The sequence below is a fragment of the Aythya fuligula genome, chromosome 19 (assembly GCF_009819795.1).
Source record: "Aythya fuligula isolate bAytFul2 chromosome 19, bAytFul2.pri, whole genome shotgun sequence".
Lineage (NCBI taxonomy): Eukaryota > Metazoa > Chordata > Aves > Anseriformes > Anatidae > Aythya > Aythya fuligula.
This window is the reverse complement of record NC_045577.1, coordinates 11,511,412-11,531,869: the sequence shown is the minus strand read 5'-3', so window position 1 is coordinate 11,531,869 and position 20,458 is coordinate 11,511,412. Positions and strand designations below refer to the sequence as shown.

The window sequence follows — 20,458 nt, the reverse complement described above, 5'->3', positions numbered from 1 at the left end:
AACTATGTAACAATATCTGGCAAGGCTTATTGCGAAAATAAAGTGGGGCAGGTATAACCTCCTTTTTGCCTGTCCCCTGTGCTTCTCTTTGCCCCTGTATCTGCCTGTAGCTGAAGGCAGGATCTGGGAGGGGATGCCTAGTGCATCACAGCTGCTGTAGGTCATGGCAGGGCAGGGCAGGAGTTCTGCCCTGGCACCCAGCACCCCAGCTCCCAGCATGGAGCTGCCAGGATGCTCAGCACCCAACTGCTGAACAGCACTGGGCTGGGGAGGACATCATGGTGAAAGCTCCCTTAGTGAGCAGCAGGTACAGCAATAGGCTAGGTGAAGGTGGGGGGGGGATGCAGTATGAACACCCCACCCCTCTACCCCCACCCCCCACTCTGCATGGAGGGGTATTGCACCCATAAGAGAGTTAAAAATGCAGCTTGTGTGCAGACCTGCTCTGGGTGGCCAGTCAGGCACGGAGAGAAAGCAGACAGGCGAAAGGGAAATGGAAAGCACCGGTGGCAGAGAGAAATGATATCACCACTGTCTGCCTGGACAATGTCCACACATGGCAGGAAGGAAATATTTGGCTGGAACACGATGTGGAAACACCGGGACTCCCCGTCACACAGAGCCCTTGGCAAAGGGCTGTGCTAACTGCAGGATGTTGTGAACCACATGAACAAATGTACTGAAAACAAGCCTGAGGCAAAGCTACGTGTGGGAGCAGCATTCTAAGGAGCACAGCAGATAGCAAGTTGTTCCTGTCCAGAAACAGTTGTTCCTGTTCAGACTGGGCAGGGAGGAGAAGTCCTGCTGGAAACACTCGGCTCCTTCACAAAGAGGACAGAGATGAAACTGGCTTGGGAAGTCCCAGCAGGCTCCCTCGCCCTGCCGCTGCTGGGATGCGGCCAGCTCTCGCCCTGCTCAACACCAGGATCAGGAGGGGAAGTTTCACAAATGTATTTTCCCTGTGGTGGGGAAGGAACAGCTGAGAATATCCTGATGGGCTCAGCACTGGGACAGAACTTGTTCAGCATTCTTCCTACCAGCACACAGCAAGGAGGCAGATTGTAGGCTGAAATGAAAGCCTGTGTTGCCGGCAAGGCTGGCCAGGAACAGGCAGTGTAGAAAGTCAAGTGGAGAGGATTTCTGCACTCTGCCACACCTCAATGCTTGAGTGAACATGAGATGCTGGCTCACAAGAGCTTTGCTGGGGGTATGGCTTGTCCTGGGTGGGTTGCTATTTTTCATATATGGATCTGGGGAGCCGAACAGAGCAGGAAATGCCAGCATGTGGAAGAACAGGATGAATCAGGGTTTCAGAAATATGAATTCAAAGGAATATGGCCTATGGAGACAGGTCTACTGCCACCAGTTGATCTTTCAGGGTGGGCTGTCTGTGTCACCATCTCTCCAGAGCAGCCCTCAGTGGAGCACAGCCCGTGCACAAGCTCTACAGGGACGGCAGCATGGGGAGATGGCTCTCAAAGGATGGGGAGGTCCAGCCCTGTGTCTGGGACTTGAGGGAAGCCCAGAGTTTGACCAGGGTCATGCTGCTTCCAAAAGGGACCTGGACAAGCTAGATAAGTGGGACCATGTGAACCTAAGGAGGTTCAAGAAGTCTAAGTGCAAGGTGCTGCATCTTGATCAGGGCAGTCCCAGACATGAGTACAGACTGCAAGAAAGCACTGTGGTGGTTTTACCCAGCTGGGCAGCTGAGCTTCACCACTCTCTTATTCTCTCCCTCCTCAAAGTAAAACAGGGAGAAAATGCAATGGAAAGGGCTCAAGGGTTGAGATAAGGACAGGGAGATCACTCATCAATTATCATCATGGGCAAAACAAGCTTGGCTTAAGGAGATTAATATAATTTTTTATCTATTACTAGCAGACTAGAGCAGTGAAAAACCAAAACAAAACCAAACCGAAACAAAACACCTTCCCCCATCCACCTTTTTTTCTATGTTCTCCCCCCAAGTGGCTCAGGGGAATGGGGGATGGGGACTGTGCTTCTCTGCCACCACTCCTACACCTTCACTCTCTGCCTTCACTCCCCTGCTCCACGTGGGGTCCCTCCCATGGGATGCCGTCCTTCCCAAACTGATCCTGCATGGGCTTCCCACAGGCAGCAGCTCTTCAAGAACTGCTCCAATACGGGTCCACATCATGGGGTCCGTCCCCCAGGAGCAAACTGCTCCAGCACAGGTTCCCCATGAGCAGCAGCTCCCCCCAGACCCCCTGCTCCTGTGGGGGCTCTCCATGGGCCACAGCCTCCTCCAGGCCACATCCACCTGCTTTTTCTGACCCTGCAACTTGAAGGGGACCCTGGGGAAGGACAGCCCCTAACAGCCCTAACAAAGAGCACAATGAGTCCCCAAAGGAGCCTTTCACATGATAATGGCTGCAGAGCCCAGCCATCAGGGCCCAGATCAAGCCTGCAAATCCAAGGGGGTTGGAACCAGATGATATTTAAGGTCCCTTCCAACTCAAGTCATTCTATGATTCTATGCTTTGGGGCTCACAGGGTCATGCTGCTTTTCTGGACTCAGATCCAGAGGCACACCTTCAGATATCCCCACTTCCCACCAGCCCTTGGAGCACTGCAGCCAGGGGGCTGAGAGGGCCTTGAGCCTTGTCCCTGCCCTGGCCCATCCTGAGCTCGTGCATGAGCTGGGCTTCAGATGATCAGGGGGCTGCAGTCACAGCAGGGTGAGCAGAGGAAAGGTCATTTGGAGAATGGACATGGCCACAGGTCCTTCACGCCTTGCCTCACCTCACCCTGGCTGTGGTCCTCTTCTAGGAGCCAGCCCAGCCCCTTGGGCTGCTGGGCTTTGAGAAGGCGCTTGCTTGGGTGAGCTCACTGCATTATCAGCCCCTGGTTGTTCTCCAGCCACCAACCCCTTGAGGACAACAAGGGGCAGCACATCCCCAGACACTCCAGATTCTCCCCAGACACCTACAACAAGCTCTTGGGGGTGAGTTCTCTTTATTTGGTTGAAAAGGAGGGACCATGTACTGGAAAAGCAGGAGATGCATCAGAACCCTGAAGAGGGACAGCAGAGCAGCAGCCTGGAGCTTTGGCACATCGGTCTTGCCTTGCATGGGGAGCAGCAGCATTATCCAGTCATCCTGTGCCTCCTAGAATACAACCAGGAGAGGTGGGCTCGGTATTTAAGGTGGGGAGGCCAACAGAGTGGGCAGGGCAGGGCTCTCCACTAGGATCAGTGTTTCCTCTTCCAGCTTTCCCCAGGTCTGTAGGCTTCAGCCATCTCCAAGGATGGGTTTCTAGCATAGCTCCGCAAATGTATGTGCACTGGTGTGGTGGGAAATCATGTGCTAGGTCTGTCCAGTGGGCCAACAACCTCTGTGTTTTGCATGGTGAGATATCAACCCAATTTCTTGCTAGTTTTGCTGATTCACCACACTGAGTTCCCTTTGGTAAGAATCAGCATTTTGGACCTTGCTGCTGGATGAGCTCAGCAGCTGTTTCTCCACTGAGCTGGTGGGTTTTGGTTCAGGTGTCCTTGCCCACTATCAGGCAGCTGCATCTCCATCAGGGGGCCCTGTGCCCACTGCTGCAGAGCAGCTCCAAGAGAAATGGTCCTACCTGGGTGTGACTGTCAGCACACGTTCAAACAATGCGGTCCCCAGAGTAGTGCGAGGAGTTCATGGTGGCCCTCATTGGGGCACCAAGGGGGAAATTTTCAGGTGAGGACATTGCAAATGCTGTGTTGCACTGCAACAACTCACCTATGGTTCATCGACTCTGCATTCATCTGTGAAAATAAAGAGAAAGGCTGAGTGCAGGGCTGTGGTCTGGCTAGTCCCATTTAGCACCCACAGAAAGAGGCAGACAACTGGAGATGGACTTGAGTAAGGCAGAAGTCATGGCATGCCAATCCAGAGCACCCCTCATCACTGGCACTCTCCTGGCTGCCCACCCCATGCAGCAATGGCAACGACAGCCAAACAAGCCCCTGCAGCTCAATCAGGTTTCCCATAAGGACTGAGCCAGTCTGGCTGGTGTGAACACGGTGCTGGGCCATGCTCACCCTGGCTGGGCAGCATCTTGATCATCTCGTCGGTGAAGCTCTGCTCCTTGGCAAACCTTCTGAACAGTGCCATGACTGCGGGGCTCACCTCTTGTCTTCTGCCTGAAGTCAAGGACAGGAGTTAGGTGGGTGGAATGCATGATGACCCCTTGGGGGGCAGGAGGTGGTGGTGGAGTTCTCAGGGAGCAAGGGACCTCCAGCTGGGTGCCTGGGAATGTCAGTCGCCTTCCCATGGGCCAAGACAAAGTGTATGGGCTGGTACCAGTGTCCCCAAGCACCACAGCATCTCATCTCCTAGTTCCCATCTCCACAACTTCTGACCTTCCCTTGCAGTAGGACCCCCACTCTTTGCTCCATTTTGCCAAGAGTCTTACCTAAGGCTGTGGACTCCTGGCACAGAGCAGAAGCCTGAGACCCAGCCCCAAACCGTAGCCCCTTTCCCCTACTCCCCCTCTATGTGGGGCCAAGCAGCAGCACTGCCCCCCTCCTGTACCATAGCTAGCACATGGGCAGGGGTGATGCGAGGTGTCCCCAGGACCCCTGAGCCCTCATCCTGCCAGTCAGACTGGACACATACTGTAGAGCCTCAGCATGCGCAAGGTCTTCCCATCCTTCACCCTGGTTGTAAAGATTACTGCGTAGCTCTTGTAGTCTGTGTCCAGCACCTGTGCCATTCTATCGCCTCCCTCTGAAAAAGAACATTGAGCAAAGTGAAAAATTAATTATGTTCCCCTGAGAGCTCCTGTAAGAACTGTAAGAGTGTGAATGCCTGTGAATGGAGCCAAGGGGCCTGACCTAGCCAGACTCTATTTCTGCTGCACCCCCACTCTTAGATTGTCCTCTTGGAAAGGCTCCTCCAAAAGCCTAGGGGAGCCCACAGATGACGGCACAGCAGAGTGACCAGGGATGGCCACTGCAGGCGGCAGAGCAGCCTAACCAATTTTGGACTAGCACTTGGGCTAGGGTCAGGGGAAACCACTGCTGCTTTGTCCCCTGGGAGCAACCATCCACAGTCCTGCTGCAGATTGATTCTGCATCAGCCAGGTGAGTGAGGGATGCACCCCTGCCCCTGCCAGGACCCTGTCCTCACTCACCTGAGATGTAGACTTCACCCTCGTCACTGGTCTTCTTGAAGATTGTCTCCCGTCTCCTACACCCCTCTGGTCTGCAAGGCAGGGAAGGACACCTTGTCGCGAATCCTCAGGGCATGCTCAGAGCCAGCTGGGTTTGTCCCTGCAAGAGGCTGGGGCATCACCGTGCCCAGCTTGTTCCCTGCCCTGGGACAATGGCTCTGGTGTTGTCAGCTCAAATGCGTGAGATGCTGTTAGGAGAGGGGGTGGTATGGCTGAGGGGGATGGATGGCTGCCATTCCCACAGCAATGGGTGCCTGGGCTTCCAGAGCAGGGTGCTGGCACCCAGGAGTTCTGTGGGTCTCATGGACACTTCCTTGCTCTCACTCTGATCTGGTGGGATGAGCCCAGCTCTAATGAGGAGGCTCTGTGCTGTCCCTTATCAGCATGCAGCTGGGTGGCTCAGCCTCCATGCTGGGACCCTGTCCTGTGCTCACAGTTCCACCAGGCTGCCTGGTCTGCCCTGTGCCCTGCGGCTGCTGGGTCGCTGCTTCTACTGGACAGTCTGGGGCAGCACCGGGGCACCAGGGTCTCCATAGCCCAGCTATCCCAAGTTTAAACTTGTGGCTGCTGTCAGCTGGAGTCCCTGATTCAGCCCCTGCCCAGGTCTTTTGTGGTGCTGGCTAGAAGTACCTGGATGCAGACCCAGAGAGAATCCTTCAGTGAAGCCCAAGGAGAAAAGCATCTGGCACTTACGTGACAGCTGCATATGAGACCTTCAGCTTGTCCTGCCCCAGGACAGAGAGGCTGGCCATCACCATCTTCAGCCTATCCTTCTCACGGAGGTAGAATTCAGAGTTGGAGGCCAGAGCAACGACGTACCATTTCCCTGCAATCTGGCAGCATAGATGGGCTGTAAGTCCAGAGAACCAGGCAGGACCTGTCCCTTTTTGGGGGCCAAGTGGCCAGGACACCTGCAAACTCCCACAGCACCCAGGCCATGGCACCTGCATCCCATCTGGGCACCTGCAGCATCCCTGCTGGATCCTTCTGCTGGGGCTGGGTAACTGCCCTCACCTGTGTGTCCAGTGCTCATAGACAGCAGAGCCAGCAGTGGCTGCAGCATCCCCAGCCACCCCCAGCCTCTAAATACTGCTCCTGCCCCCACCCCGGTGACCAGAGACCATGCTTCCCTCCCCGGGGTGCTGCATGTCACCTTGCTCCTGTCCGGCCCTGCAGCTCCAGCCTCTGCACGCAGCAAGCAGAGTAGGGCCAGCCCCAGGCTCAGCACCACCGTCCTCATCTTGCGCAGCCTCCTGTAGCGTCACGGTAGGACTGGGAGCAGTCCTGGGGCTGTTGACTTTATAGTGCTGTGCTGCCCCCGCCCTGCACTGCGTGCTGCTGTTGGCCTGGGGCGAGGTGGTGGCTTGGGAGGGCTGAAACCATCCAAAGGTAAACAGCGCCTTACAGAAGGAAGAAAGTGTTGCGAGCCCCAAGGAGGGATCTGAGTAGCAGGGTTGCAGGGCCGCTATTGCACCACAGACAAAAATGAAGATTTTCCCGTATTTTACGTCTCTTGTGAAAGAACAAAAATACTTCTTGTTTCCCTTGCCAGGAAGAGCAGGGAGGTCCTTCCCAGCACGTAGCCTGTGGGCAGCACCGTCACAGCAGTGACCCTGCCCCTGTCCCCAGGCTCGCCCAAGCCTGGGTGCCAGCACAGGATGCCAGTGACACAGGTTCCTGTCACTGTCGAGCGTCCCCTCCATGCCAGGGTGCACTGTGCCCAGGCTCCAAAGGGCTCCAGGGATCACAGCCCCAGGCGAGTCCGTGCTGCCTCCTCACAGCCTGGTGCCCAGGCACCGAGGGATTCCCTTTCCTTGGCCACCATTTGCTGGGGCCTGGGGTGAGGGATGGGGGGGAGGAGGAAGGAAGGGGGCAGGGTCTGCCTCCATGCTGCTGAAGGAGGGGGACTGGAGGCAGGGCCCTGCCACCCCTGGGGCTCATTGCAGCATGGCTAGAGGGCGCTGGCAGACACCTGTGGGGGTCTCAGCAGACATGGCACGGTCCCACTCACACCTGGGCAGCTCTGAGTGCCCTGGGGCAGGGGCTGAGCAGGGACCTGGGTGACCTGGAGAAGCCCATAACGATCCAGAGCCCATGCAGCAGGGCCATACAGGCTGCCTGCTCAGCCCTGCCTGCTGCCCGCCCTGCTGGGCTGCCTGGTCAACATCGTTAGTTCATCCCCTGCCCAAATCCTCAGTGGTACCCCCAATGCACCTCCTTTCCTAGCCTCTGTGCGCATGCGCACACACACACACCAGTCTCCATGCTGTGCTCTGCAAACCATGAAGCAAAGGAGCCCCCATACTGCCCTGTGGTTGGGTCCAGGGCGGCTGGGCTCAGGGTGTCTGGCAGCACCCTTCTCTCCTGCCAACAAAAGCAATGAGTTCTGGGGCAGCTTCTGCACCTGTTTATTTCAGCGGGAGAGGCGTGCTCCTGGTACGGAGCAGCAGGTCTGGCAGAGGATGGGAAGGGGCACCAGGGCCAGGGCAGGGGGGGGGGAGCTGAGCCTGGACTCCACCAGCTCTGAAGGACACAGCTCTTGTGTCAGCCCCTCAGCTGCAGGAAGGCAGGACAGACAGACGAAGGGTTAACAGGGACTGGGGGGCTGTTCAGCCCAGCTTCCCCTGGCCACACTCATGCGAGAGCCTTGGTGCACTGATCTGTTAAACCGAAAGAGAGGCGTGAGTGTGCTCCCACATGGAGAACCCCAGGCACCTATAGAGCCTCCCAGTGCAGAGGGCACATGTGGGCCAACCCCATCCCTGGCACTCACCCGACTGTGGCAGGATGGCCAGCATGTCCTCAGTCAGGCCCACAGAGTGGAAGAGCGCTTTGAACTTCTGCAGGAACTGGGGGCTCACATCCTGCTCCCTTGCTGCAGCCAGACACCCAAGGTGAAGGCTGGTGAGTGAGGGGGCCCAGCAGGCACAGGACAGCTGCCGGGTACCCCATGGCTATGCCAGGCTGGCAGCAAGGGGGTACAACCCCCACCTCAGATGAGTGAACCCCCCCCCCCCCAGGGCCGTGTACCCACCCACCCAGATCCGAGCAGAGCAGCTGACAGCTCTGGGGGTCTGCAGCCTGACCAAAACACTACAGGCAAGGATCTGGTGGAAACCAGAGTAAACTGGTGGTACAATGTTTCATTCACCCCAAGGTGAATTCCTGGGGTGTGGCTCAGTGCCAGCACGCTGGGGTGCTGATGTGGTGGCCCTGGGTGGTGATGAGGAGCACCAGCCCTGCCACCCACCACTGCCCATGGCCTGGCCCAGCCCAGCCCTGAGGTGCCCCTCCCCGCTGCGACACCCACTGTAGAGCTGCAGCATGGTGCTGGGCTCCTGGCCGCGGTCCCTCAGGGTGTACACGATGGCGTAGTGCTTGTAGTCTGTATCCATCACGCGCAGGTCCGTTTTTTCTTGATTTTCTGAAAGGACCCCATCCAGTGCCCGGTCAGGTGATGCGATGCAGGGCCCTGGCCCAAATGTGCCCCACTGGGGTCTGGAAAGTGAACTGCTGCCTCTGAGCCAGCAGCTGTGTGCAATTTGGCTGAGCTGCTGCCTGCTCGCAGCCTGACCCTCACCAAGTGATGGAGGCAGAGGGGCCAAACCCACACCTCCCACTGTCATCTGGGCACGGAGGGGATCTGTGCTGCCTGCCCTGCATTTTTGGGGTCCCTCTGCCCACACATACCTGTGCTGGTGTAGTGCCCTGCCTGCCCACTCTTCTGGAAGAGCAGCTCAACCTTTTTGCATTCTTCTGGCCTGGAAGGAGAAAATTGGAACAGCAAACAGAGCTCGAAGCCAGCGTGGCGGCAGGATGGTGTGGCAGGGCAGCGTGGCAGGGCAGCGGGATCTGCGGGACTATGCTGCCCACCCAGCTGCAGCCACAGACTGGGCAGTGCCTGGCCCAAAGGGGACTCCAGGAGCACCAAATTAATCTGCAGCAGAGCTCACCACAGCAGCACAACAGAGCTGGGCACTCACAGGGGGAAGATAGCCTCCATAGCCAGGTGCCCCTCCGGCGTGAAGCTGATGGTGGCAATGGATGACTTCATCTTGTCCTTCATGCTCAGGAACACGGGGCAGTTGGAAATGGCAGCCGCGATGTGCCACCTCCCTGCAAACTGCAGCAAGCCATCACCAACAGGGTTTGGAAAAGATGTGTGGGACCTCCCACCTGCCACGGGGGACCTGTCACATGCCATGGGGACCTGCCTTCCCATCGTAGGACCTGACAGTCTGTCGTAGGGGAACTGCCTCCTGCTGTAGGGACCAGCCAAGCCTAACATGGGGACCTGCCACCTGCTTGCGTGCAGAGCACTGCCTGTCCTGTGCCAGGGTGGTGGCATGGAGTCCTCCCCATATTCCCTGGGAAAGCTCCACATTTCTGGCACCACTGCAGCCCCAGGGTGTATCCCTGCAGTGGGGCCACCACTGGGACTGTGCAATGTGGCAGGAGATGGGCTAGAGTTGTCCAGGACTGACCTGGTTTTGCACAAGCATCCATGGCCTTGCAGCAACAGCCCTGGAGCAGACTCTGAGCTGGGACTGGGGGGTGCCTGGGGGTGCCCAGGGGTGCCCAGGAACAGGGGGTGCCCGGGGACGCAGCACAGTCACCCTGCCCCAGCCCAGACAGGACTGGCCAGGTTGGCACCCTGTGCTGTTACCTTCCCCATGTTGAAGTCCAGCTGCACAGGGACCTCGGCACCTGCCCTCAGCAGGCAGAGCAGGGCCAGCACCAGGCTCGGCAGCACTGTGGTCATCCTTGCTCCGGGGTCTGGATACGGGCTGGAGAGGCTACAGTCCTGCCTCTTCTCACACTCACCTTTATAGCCCCCACTGCTGGCAGCAGTCCCTGCCCACCCCCTTTATGCAACAGGTTACACAAGAGCACTGATAACTCGTACCCGTGTTGGGTGACAGCATTGGCCCCTTCCCAGTTTAATTACCCAGTCCCAACTGAATGCAGCCTTGTGTGAGACCCAGCACAGAGCATGTTAAGGACTGGGCAATGTCCTGTGCTGGTGGGATGTCCAGGGACGGGGACATGGGCACAGAGGGTGTCCTCACCACTCCCCTCCTGGCTGTCATGTTCTGGCCACAGGGTCTGGCTGTGTCAGGATGGATCCTGTCTCAAGGAGGAGGGCAGTTGGGCCGGGGCTTTAGCCTGGGGTCAAGCTGCAGCCCAGTGCCCTTGGGAACAGACCCTGCTCCTGGGGAGGGTCCAGGATCATGGCTTGGGGACCGCTGGGGTGGCCAGGACTGAGCTACATCTGACATTCACAGACATTGCTCTGGTTCATATCTATCACCCCCTCTCCCTCCCCAGTTTTGGAGACACCCCCCCCCCCAGTCACCCATTGCCCCATCCCCATGCTGCCAGCCTGCTCTCTGGAGGGGAAACTGGGGCAGAGAGGGCAGAAGAAGAACTGCCCAGGGTGATTGAGAGGGCAGATTGGAGCTGATCCCTGCAGCTGGTCCCAGCCCTGGGAGCCTTTCATCCCCAGACAGGACAAGTTTCATGGCCAGGCAGCACCCCATAAGCACACATGGAGTCTGAACCCAGCAGCCTCCCCCTGCTGCAGCCCCCTCCCCACAAGCCCAAGCAAGGGAGACCTCAGGAGAGCCCATCAGGGTGCCCCCCCACAATGATCCAGAAGACGTGGCCAAGGGGCTGGTGTTTTATATGGGCTTTAATGGGGGTGAGGGTACAGGCATGGGGTGCAAAGCCAGGAAGTGAAGGTGGATAGATACGGTGCTGGGGAAAGGATGGGGCAGCCACCAGCTTGCAGCGGTCTTGGAGCTCCGGTCGGCAGCAGCTGGTGGGTCTGCCTGGAAGAGAAGGGAGGCGAGCATGGCTGAGCTGGCAGGCAGGGGGCATATGGAGTGCTGGTGGCCCTGGCAGCCCCACACTGAGGGGGCAGGCACCCACCATCCAGGGCCACCCCATGGGGATGTGGTAGGACCTGCCGCAGGGGGATGGGAGATATCCCAGCCAGAGGAGCTGGGCTGCGACTGAGAAGCCTGATGGGCTGGAAGAGGCAGGGGTTCTGCAGGATGGCAAGGCTTAGGGCACCCCCAGCCCCCCCAGAACTGGTCTGAGCCCCAGCAAGGGCAGGACTCACCTAGGCAGCCTCTGCCATGCACTTGTCTGCAGAAGAAAGAAAAGCAGAGATCAGCCCCTCCATGGGGTGGGGACAGCATCAGTACCTGGTGTGAGGCTTGCCCCAGCACACCCCTCTGAGGACCCCCACTTCTGTCCAGAGGCACTGGGAGCTGAACCAAGGTGCTCAGACATGTGGGCTCCCCTCTCCCCACTGCCCCCTCTGTTTCTGCCTGCTCTTACCTGTCTGAGGCAGGATGAGGATCTCTTCGTCCGTCAGGCCCTGCTCCTTGGAGAACTGGGTGAACCTCTCCAGGCGCTCGGGACTGAGCTCCTTAGTCCGGCCTGCAGCCAAAAGCAGAGTGAGAGGTGGCCCCTGTCCCTTGCAGGATGGCCCCTGGGCATGGGAAATCCAGCAAGGACTTGGCAGGGGCCAAGGAAGGAGGACCCTACCCAGCCATGCCATGGGCTGTCCTGCTGCCCCCTCCCATGGGACAGATCCCCACCAAAACACTCTGAGGGCCCCAACTGCCAAAGCACAGGGGGGCTGGCATGGGGGCTGGCAAGGACATACTGTAGAGCAGCACCATGGTGGAGGTGCCGGTGCTCTTGGAGATCCGGGTGGCCACCAGAGCGTACTCATCATAGTTGGTCTCCACCACACGGATGTCGTGTTTGCTGCCCCAGCCTGCGAAGGATGGAATGAGCACATCTCAGCCCCCAGCACCGAGCCCAGACCCCACAGGGGAGCACAGACTCCTGCAGGGTATGAGCCGCCCTGAGGTGTCCTGGCTAGGGCAGGAGCACAGGCTGCGTCCCAGCTCCATCCTGCCCTGCCAGAGGAGGTGCCAGGAGCCCCGCAGTGGGGTCGGATGCTCACGTGGGCTGGTGTAGCTGAACCGCCCAGGCTGCTCTGTCTTGATGTAAAGGCTGTTCTTCTTCTCACACTGGTCACCCCTGGGGAGCACAGCACAAGAATGCCAGCAGGGCTGGAGGAGGCTGGCGCTCAGCCCGTGCACAGCCCCAGGCATGGCACTGCTGCCCCCCTAGCGCCCACACATCAGCCCGGGAGCAGGGAGTGCCCAGAGCTGCCCCCATGTTCCCCTGCCGCCCGCTCGTACTTGGGGTAGGTGGAGTTGACTTCCAGGTTGCCATCTGCGGTGACAGTGATGACCGTGGTGCACATCTTCATCAGGTGCTTCTTCTCCTTGAACCAGTTGGAGCTGGAGGCCAGGCCAATGCTGTACCACCTCCCCGTGAGCTGCACGTAACCTCTGCTCAGTGCTGGACAGGTGCCCCAGCCCAGGCCATCTCTGCCTTCCCTGCCAGCTTGGGCCTTGTGGCAGGACCGTGCCTGGAGTCCTCACGCCCCCCAGGAGCTGCTACAGCCCTCAATGTCCACAAAGCCCAAAGTGAGCCCTGGTTAATGGCATGCCTTTCACTGCCCACCACTCAGGGGTTTTCCTTCCCATTTGCCCTGGTGGAAGGACAAATGGTGGAAGGACCACCCAGACCAGAAATGATGTTTGCATCTGTCCATGGCACAAGGAAGGGGTCAGGACCATGGTCCAGCCCAGACTGGGGCCAGCATGGATGTGCCTCCATCCCCATCACCTCCCTGATGGGCCATGCCCCCCAGCAGAGCACCCCTGGAGGACCTGGCAGCATGACCCCTCCTGCAGCTCAGTGGGACCCCAGGGCTCTCCTTGCTGTGTCGTGCCCACTGTGGAGGGAGGAAGGGTCTTGCTGGCACCCTGAGCATGCCAGTACCCAGAGGCTGGGAGGGTAGAGGGGTGTGCAGGCTCCGCCAGCACAACAGCCTGTGTTTTTGGGGTCCGGGACTGGGGGTGGGTGGGCTCTGCTGGGGAGGGAGATCCATGGCCCACATCCACACTGCCTATCAAACTGACCTTGCTTTCCTCAGACCCCCTCCAAAATTCCTCTGCATCTATGGACACCTCACAGCACAGGAGGCAGGCTGGCCCCACATTTGCTCTGTCCTACCCCACAGGCTGGATCCTGGATCCTGCATCCCTTACAGAGCCAGCAAACCGAGGCCCCCAGGGACAGGGGATGAGGACATACCAGGTGCCCTCCCTCCTCCCTGTACCTGGAGAGGCTGGCCCTTAATCCATCAATAACCCCCTCTCTGCACATTTCTGGGGAGATGAGCGTCCCGCACGCCCCAGCCCCCACGCAGGTGAGGCTGGTCGGGCTGGGTCACCTTGTCCTGCTGGAAGTTGGCTTGCATTGGAATGTTGTCCTGCGCGTGCAGCGCCCCGAGCAGGGCCAGCCCCAGGATGCTGAGCAGTGTGGCTTGCATGTCCCCGGTGCCTGCTTTCCCCAAGCCGAGCCGAGCAGGAGCTGAGCCGAGCCGAGTGGGAGGTGCAGTCAGTGCTGGACACTCTGCTGAGCCCCTATTTATGGGCAGGCAGTGCAGAGGTCCCGGGGGGCCTGTGCTTTGGGCAGGCCAGCCCATCTCCCCCTGTGCTGTTATGCAAGCAAGAGCAGGGGCAAGAGTTGAATCCAAAGGGCAGGCTGGGAACCTGCAAAAAATTCCCTCCTGTTGATATTACATGTTTGCCTTGGGATGCCAAAATGCTCCACAGCAAAAACTCAGCTTGCAGCCAGCTCACTGGCTGTCCCTGCCCCCAGAGCTGCAGAGTGCTGGGAATGGGGGGGAAGCAGTGCTGCCACCAGCACAGGCAGGGGGCTGGGGATGCCAAAGGGGCAGCACTGGGGGTCAGGGCTTGCAGGCTGCCCGCTTTGCAGAACTCAGACTTAGAGAGGTGCCCAAGCAAGGCAGAGGGAACACCAAGTACCTACTGAGTCCTGATCTGACCTGTGGGACTCACGGGCACCTTTGGGTGCTCCCATGGGACACCCTCCACCAAAATCCCAAATCCCTGCATCACCTGAAACAGCATCTCTGTTGCCAGGTGCTGGGGTGAGCCCCACCAGGGTGCAGCTATGGAGCACCCTGAGGGTATGCTGAGGGGTGCTGGGGGACACTGCAGCCAGCGGGGAGCCAGACCACAGTTGCCAGCTCCCCAGCCAACAGCACACAGCCAGAAGGCCGTCCCCCATGCCACCCTGCAGCCAAGAGGAGATGCGTACGGGACGCCCCGAGCACTGCCAGCCCTTGTGCTGTGGGTCATCACTGGGTGTCAGCAGTGGTTCCCACGGGGCTGGGACAGGGCTGGCTGCACAGGACACAGCACCAGCCTGGCCGTGGTGCCCCAGGGCCATGGCTCTGGCAGGCGCTTGTGCTGCCAGCCTGCAGCTCTCCCTGCAGCATGGCCCTGCCAAGGATCTTTACATAAGGAGTGTGTTTTCACAACAGCTGTTTTTTCCCTCTCGGCAGCCCACCCTGCCTGACCGCCTGAGCACATTCCCTTCCCCGCATCCAGCTGTGAGCCCGGCCTGCCCTGCACAACATGTGCTAGGAGCCAAGCTGGCCCCGGCTCTGTGGATTTAACAAACCAAAACAAAAGCGGATCTGGGTAGGACTGAACATCACGAGAGCGGGACAGAGCCACTGCATGCCAGTCTCAGGCTCAGCCTTGGTATGAGCCCATCCTCAGCTGCTGTGGGTGCATGCCATGGGCCCTTGGGGTGCTGGAAGGAGCTCTATCCCTTGGGAAGCGGAGGCACGGAGCACTCACGTGGGTCTCCACTGTTCTGTGCTGTGCATGGACACAGAGCTGTCCTGATTCCCTGCCAGGGTGGCATGAGGGGACCCAAGGGCCCCCCTCACTCAGCTCTTTTGTGGTGGCAAAGCTGGGTGCTGGCCCATGGCAAGCCCAGGAGCACAGGGGCACTGACAGCAACATGAGACAAGCAAAGCTACAGGGCCTGGGCATTTGCACCCTATAAACAAGTTCATCCCAGGCACATGGGCTGGGCAGGAACTCCATCGCCGTGCCGTGTCTCCACCATGACACAGGCACTTCTGGAGAGCAGCCCTGCAGCTGGGTACAGCGAGCTGTACCTGAGGGGCTGGGGACATCCAGACTGTGCAGTGCAGCAGCCTCAGAGGCAGCCGGGGGGGTCTGTATGCGCAGCTGGACACAGCTGCCCTACACGTGGGCAGTGGGGACAGTGGCTGGCTTCGGGTGAGTCACGCGGCAGCTCCTTACATAAGTCCCTGATAAACAACATGTGTTACCAGTTTCCACTAAGATTGCAAAACACTTGTGCTGGGGGCGGGGTGCTGCTCCCACCCCAGGGGCTGCGGATCAGCCTGCTGGCGGGGGGTATAGGGAAGGGGATTTCCAGCTTCCTGTATCAGCAGAGATTGCCAGGAGCTGCTCTGGGGGCTGTGCCCCTTCCCCTCCAACCTCCCTGCCTGCACTGTGGTGGTTGGCACCACTCATCCAAACAGCCCTGGCTAGGCTGCACGTGTCAGGCTGGGGGGATGGTCCTCTGCCCCCAGGATTAACCCTGCGGCCCTGGGCCAAGCTCCTGCAGAGAACAGTGGGCTCAAGGGATGCCCCCAGCCTGGCCATACAGTTCAGCCAGGCAATGCTATGGGTCTGGCTCAAAGGGCAGCAGCCCCTTGGGGACCGCGGTCCCCAGTGCAGGGGCATGGTTTGTTTTACTGCCCCAGTGACTCTGGGAAGTGGAAGCAGGACTGCTGCAGGGTTGTGGTTTCCTTCCCTGGGGCCCCTGAGGGGAAGAGCTGATCCAGCACAGGTCCCCAGTTACCCCCAAGTCCTCCCAGCCTACAGCACCACGTGTGTTCCCCAGGCCATGCTGCCATGGGCTACTGGGCAGTCTGGGCTTTTTCTCACTCAGACAGGCTACACTACGGCACTGCGGAGTAAATCAGGAAAGGTCACTGTTCCTGCCTTAGTGTTGCATGGTTCAGCTGAGGTTCAGGGAAAGGACAAGGGGCTGTGGGGTCCTTGGGGACAGGAGGGAGCTACATGGCTCCCAGCACCACACTGACTCCCCCGAGGCCACTAGCAGTGCGAAGCAGTGGCACCAGCAGCTCAGCCCAGGGTGGAGGCAGTGCTGGGGCAATTGAGAGGTGACTTGCCTGTACACAGACCCTTTTCTTGTGTTTATTGGAGTCTTGCTGGCTGCTCCAGGGCACTGGGGTGAAGTATGCAAAGCCATGGGGGGACGAAACAAGGTCAGGCAGGGGGGCTGCCAGTGCAGCTGGAGGAGCTGGGGAGCCCCAAGGGCTGCTGTACAGCAGTGAGGTTTGGCCAAGCCCCAGCTCGTCCCTGCCTGCCCCTGTGGCTGTAGGCAGCTGGATGAGGTGAGGGATCAGTTCTGGGCATGTCCTGGCAACTCTGCCTCCATCTAGAGCTTCATTTCTGGAAGAGAAAGAGAAGTGCTGAGGGGCTGGAGGAGATGTCGGAGACCAGTGCCAGGGCTGGTGACTCACCTCAGCCCACCCAAGCACCAACAACCAATGATGGAGCTGTCCCCAGGGACACGAGCACTCACCCCAGATTGTCCCCATAACAGAATACCCCATCCCAGAGCCTCTCCCCATAAAATGCCAGCATAGACCCCACTAAGCTCAGCCTGACCCGCAGAAGGGCCAAAATGGGCTTTGCTTCTCCAGGGTGCAGCCATCCTGGGTGATGTTCTGCCACCTCCTTGCCCCACACCAGGACAAGGAAGGACTCCCCATCCCATGCCAGACCAGCACTACTAGGGCAAGACCACAGGGCTGTGGCAGCACGGGGCTGTGCAGCCTATGCCAAGGCTGGTGCATGCCAGTGGCCAACGCATTGCCTGGGAACTGCAGCTCACCGTTGAGAACGTGGAACTCGTCTGCAGAGTCACAAAACCCTGCAAGAGAGAGAGCCCGAAGCCATCACCCTGCCCAGTCACAACAGCCACATACCCCAGGGACACCACAGGCTACAGTCCTGTCCTTGCATCCTTGTCCCCTGGGGAGAGCACGGTGCGGGGACAGGGCTGTATGTGACATGGGGACACGAGCTGCTCAGACACACGTGGATGTGCCTCCCCTCCCCATGCTGGTGGTGCCAGACCCCAAACCCCAGTGCTGGACCCTCCCGGTGAAGCCATCCTCGCAGGTGCCCCTGCTCCTGGGTGACCACGTGGCACCCACCGTACGTGGGGAAGTAGTAGGTCACATCTTCACTCAGGCCCACAGCCCTGGCGCGCTGCTCGAACTTGTCCACAATGGCATCGCTGACCTTGCTGCTCCGTCCTGCATGGGGAGGGAAACACCACCATCAGTCTCACAGCCCTGCCTGTCCGTGCTGCCAAGCCCCTGCTCCCTGGGCCTCCCACAGCCAGGCTTGGGGCCAAAGGGATTTTCAGCTCAGAAAAGACGGCTACAAAGCCCTGCCACTATGAGAGCTGTTTCTGCTGGCATGCTGGGGAAAATCTGCAGCTTCCTGGGGTGAAATGGCCATTTGCCCACCTGTGGAGCTGGTGCAGGCAGGCAGGGGGCCACAGGCAGTGAGTAGGCAGGCTGGCACCCCTGCATAGCCAAGCAAATGTATCCATTCGCCTTGTGGGATCTGCCCCAGCCAGAACAGGGGTTGCTCCAGGGAGATTGCCTTTGCTCTCCCCCTTGCAGCATTTGGGGACAAAACTCTCCACGTGGGAACAGGATCCCAGCCCTGTGTCTGGGTCCTTGGCAGCTCTGCAGGGCATCCCTTGAACACAGCGTGGTGTCCCACCCCTCTGCCACCCAGCCCAGCTCCCCCAAGTCCCCTGGCAATCATGACCCCAATGGCTCGTGTGTGCCGCATGTCATTCTTCCCCCTCCCCCAGCACAGCATGTGGATCTGAAGAGGAAGCAGCCCCTTGACCCAAGCCCCCAGCAGTGTGACTGATGTGGGGCAGCACTGCCCTGCACGAGGCACAGGCATCCACGATCCCCAGATGCCAGCTCACCATAGAGCTTGACGGAGATGCTCCGGCCCTTCTGGTAATAGAGGATGGCATAGCTGCTGTGGTCTGTCTCTGCCACCACCACGTCCACCTTGCTGCCGTAGCCACGGCCTGGGGAGGTTCTGGTTAGCCCAGGCACCATCCAAAACCCTCACGCCACCGCCAGAGGGCACAAAGGGTGCAAATCAGGGCTAGAGCAGGTACATCCCGGCTGGGCTTTTGTTCCTCACCAGCAGGCACCAGCCCACAGCGCTGCCTGTGACAGCATGTGGCACTGGGACACTTTCAGACCCCAGAGGTGGCATGCAGGGAAGGCACCACGGGAGAGGACACCGGTGCCAAAGCCCTGCCAGGGGCAGGAGGGGCCCCAGCTCCGTGGTATCGACGGCCTCCATGCCACCCCAGCCCAGTCCCTCTCACCCTTCAGGAAGAAGCGTCCACGCGCCCCAGCAGGGAGGTAGCGCTGCCTGATCTCCCAGCACATCCCATCCCTGTACGGGGAGAGAAGGATGTTGGTGCAGGATGGAGAGGTCCCTGCCCTTCCTGCTTTCCATGGCACACACTGGACGTGCTTTCTCCACTGAGGAGGAGATGTGAAAGGATGTCCGATAATCCACCAAGCCCCTCCCTGCAGCTCTGAGCCTGGCTCAGCCCATCAAACCCCGCTCAGCTGGGTCACCCCATGGCCAGGGAAGTGCCCACAGACATGGACCCACCAATTGTGGTGGCCTTCGAGAGCCAGTCCCTGACCAGGTGGCTGTTGAGAAACTGAATGCCTGCTTGGTGCCTCGGTTTCCCCAGGCTGGCTGCCTCCCACCCTGCCCAGCCTGGCCACCCCAAGCCAGTTTCGGGCTGGTGGCCACACCGCTTGCAGGCTGCCAGTCCCACCACAACCAGGACTTCTAGCACAAAACATCACAGAGGAGATCCACCCCCCTGAATTGTTCCAGGCCAGTTCTCTCCCAGCCTGGAGCCCGTGGCCAGGCACTGGCCCTTCCCCAGCCTGCCTACAACTATCCTGTCCCTGCTGCCATCCCACCTGGTGGCCCCAGCTGCCAGCATCACTCACAGCTTCTTGAAGGTGCTGACCGTCAGGCTCTGCCCATCCGGGACAGCCACTGTCACTGCCGTGGCCTCCAGTTGGTAGCTGTGCTCTGCCAGGTAGCTGCAGCGGGAGGCCATGCCGACCAGGAACCACCGCCCTGCCAGCTGCAAGGCACAGGGCTGGTGTCACCTGCCAGGCCAGCACCACGGGGTGCCACCGCCCCTTAGGCCTGAGCACCCGCCGTCCTGAGCCCATCGTCCACGGCACCATCGCTCGGCACCTCTGCCGGCAGCTGCGCCTCGTGCCCCAGGGCGCAGAGGCGGCTGCGGGAGCCCGAGGTGCCGCGGGACGGCCCCCACCTGGGACGGGGCTCCCCGTGAGTGCTGCCGCCCCCACGCCTGCCCCGCGGGGTGGCTCTGCGGGCACCCCCGGCCCCGGGGCGGGTGGCGCTCAGGGCTGAGCGGGGCGCCCCCGGCCTCACCTGGGGGAGGCTGAGGTGCTCCGCGACCGCCACCTTCTCCAGGGGGCTCTGGGGAGGGGGCGGCCGCCTGCAGTGCCCCCGCGGCACGGCGAGGAGCAGGGCGAGGAGCAGCAGGGCGCGCGGGGCGGCCATGGCGCGGGCAGCGGCCGCTCTGCCGGGAAGCGGCGGGGCCGGGCGGGGGCCGGGCAGGGGCCGCGAGGGCACGGGGTCAGGGGGCACCGGGAGCCCGGCCAGGCCGACCGCGGCTGGCGGGGCCTCTCCGGGGGCGGCGGGAGGCGGGGGCGGGCACGGGGCGGCGGGACCAGGGGCTCCCTGGGGCGGCCGGAGCGCGGGGCCCCCGCCTCGACGGCCCCGGGCGGCCCCGCGGAGACCCGGGCCCGCGGGGGGGCGGGGCTTCTGTGTAGGGGCGGGGTTTCTGTGTAGGGGCGGGGCTTTTTCAGGAGGGGCGGGGCTTCTTTGTAGGGGTGGGGTTTCTGTGTAGGGGCGGGGCTTTGTGTGGGGAGGGGGCGGGGCTTGTGCGAGAGGGGGCGGTACTTCTGTTCAGGGGCGGGGCTTTTTTCGGGAGGGGCGGGGCTTCTTTGTAGGGGTGGGGCTTTGTCTGAGGGGGCGGGGCTTGCCGGGGGGCGGAGCCGCCGCGCCGGGCCGGTTCGTCCTGCAGGCGGCGCGGTGCCTGGCGGCCGGACACCAGCGAGACGGCGGCCAGAGCGGCCGCGGGGCGGGGCGGAAGCGGCGCGCGAGGGAGGCGGGGCCGCGGCGAGCCGGGTCCC

The 20,458-nt window shown here is 60.5% G+C and overlaps 4 protein-coding genes across 5 annotated transcripts; all 4 read right to left on the bottom strand.

Moving 5' to 3' along the window:
• Positions 1-3,072: 3,072 nt before the first annotated feature.
• LOC116496990 (extracellular fatty acid-binding protein-like) lies at positions 3,073-6,415 on the bottom strand. Its single transcript, XM_032200472.1, has 7 exons — positions 6,329-6,415; positions 5,869-6,008; positions 5,137-5,207; positions 4,620-4,730; positions 4,043-4,144; positions 3,741-3,766; positions 3,073-3,128 (listed from the first exon to the last, which is right to left on the bottom strand). The coding sequence occupies exons 1-6, from the start codon at positions 6,413-6,415 to the stop codon at positions 3,741-3,743; spliced, it is 537 nt and encodes a 178-aa protein (XP_032056363.1). The 3' UTR covers positions 3,073-3,128.
• A 1,394-nt stretch (positions 6,416-7,809) lies between these two features.
• On the bottom strand, positions 7,810-10,477 carry LOC116497043 (lipocalin-15-like). Its single transcript, XM_032200539.1, has 7 exons — positions 10,446-10,477; positions 9,842-10,040; positions 9,159-9,298; positions 8,866-8,936; positions 8,486-8,599; positions 7,949-8,050; positions 7,810-7,835 (listed from the first exon to the last, which is right to left on the bottom strand). Exons 1-7 carry the CDS (start codon positions 10,475-10,477, stop codon positions 7,810-7,812), a joined length of 684 nt encoding a protein of 227 aa, XP_032056430.1.
• A 372-nt stretch (positions 10,478-10,849) lies between these two features.
• On the bottom strand, positions 10,850-13,686 carry LOC116497015 (lipocalin-like). 2 transcript variants are annotated; one of them, XM_032200509.1, is made up of 7 exons: positions 13,502-13,686; positions 12,399-12,538; positions 12,158-12,234; positions 11,852-11,965; positions 11,521-11,622; positions 11,300-11,325; positions 10,850-11,006 (listed from the first exon to the last, which is right to left on the bottom strand). In XM_032200509.1, exons 1-6 carry the CDS (start codon positions 13,598-13,600, stop codon positions 11,300-11,302), a joined length of 558 nt encoding a protein of 185 aa, XP_032056400.1. In that variant the 5' UTR covers positions 13,601-13,686; the 3' UTR covers positions 10,850-11,006. The 2 variants fall into 2 exon arrangements, with proteins under 2 accessions (XP_032056400.1, XP_032056401.1); XM_032200510.1 differs by having other exon boundaries at positions 10,850-11,002.
• Positions 13,687-16,245: 2,559 nt separating this feature from the next.
• Positions 16,246-19,823, bottom strand: C8G (complement C8 gamma chain). The gene is made up of 7 exons (XM_032200367.1): positions 19,692-19,823; positions 19,235-19,374; positions 18,586-18,656; positions 18,169-18,276; positions 17,372-17,473; positions 17,047-17,085; positions 16,246-16,601 (listed from the first exon to the last, which is right to left on the bottom strand). The coding sequence occupies exons 1-7, from the start codon at positions 19,821-19,823 to the stop codon at positions 16,588-16,590; spliced, it is 606 nt and encodes a 201-aa protein (XP_032056258.1). The 3' UTR covers positions 16,246-16,587.
• Between the last annotated feature and the right edge of the window lie 635 nt (positions 19,824-20,458).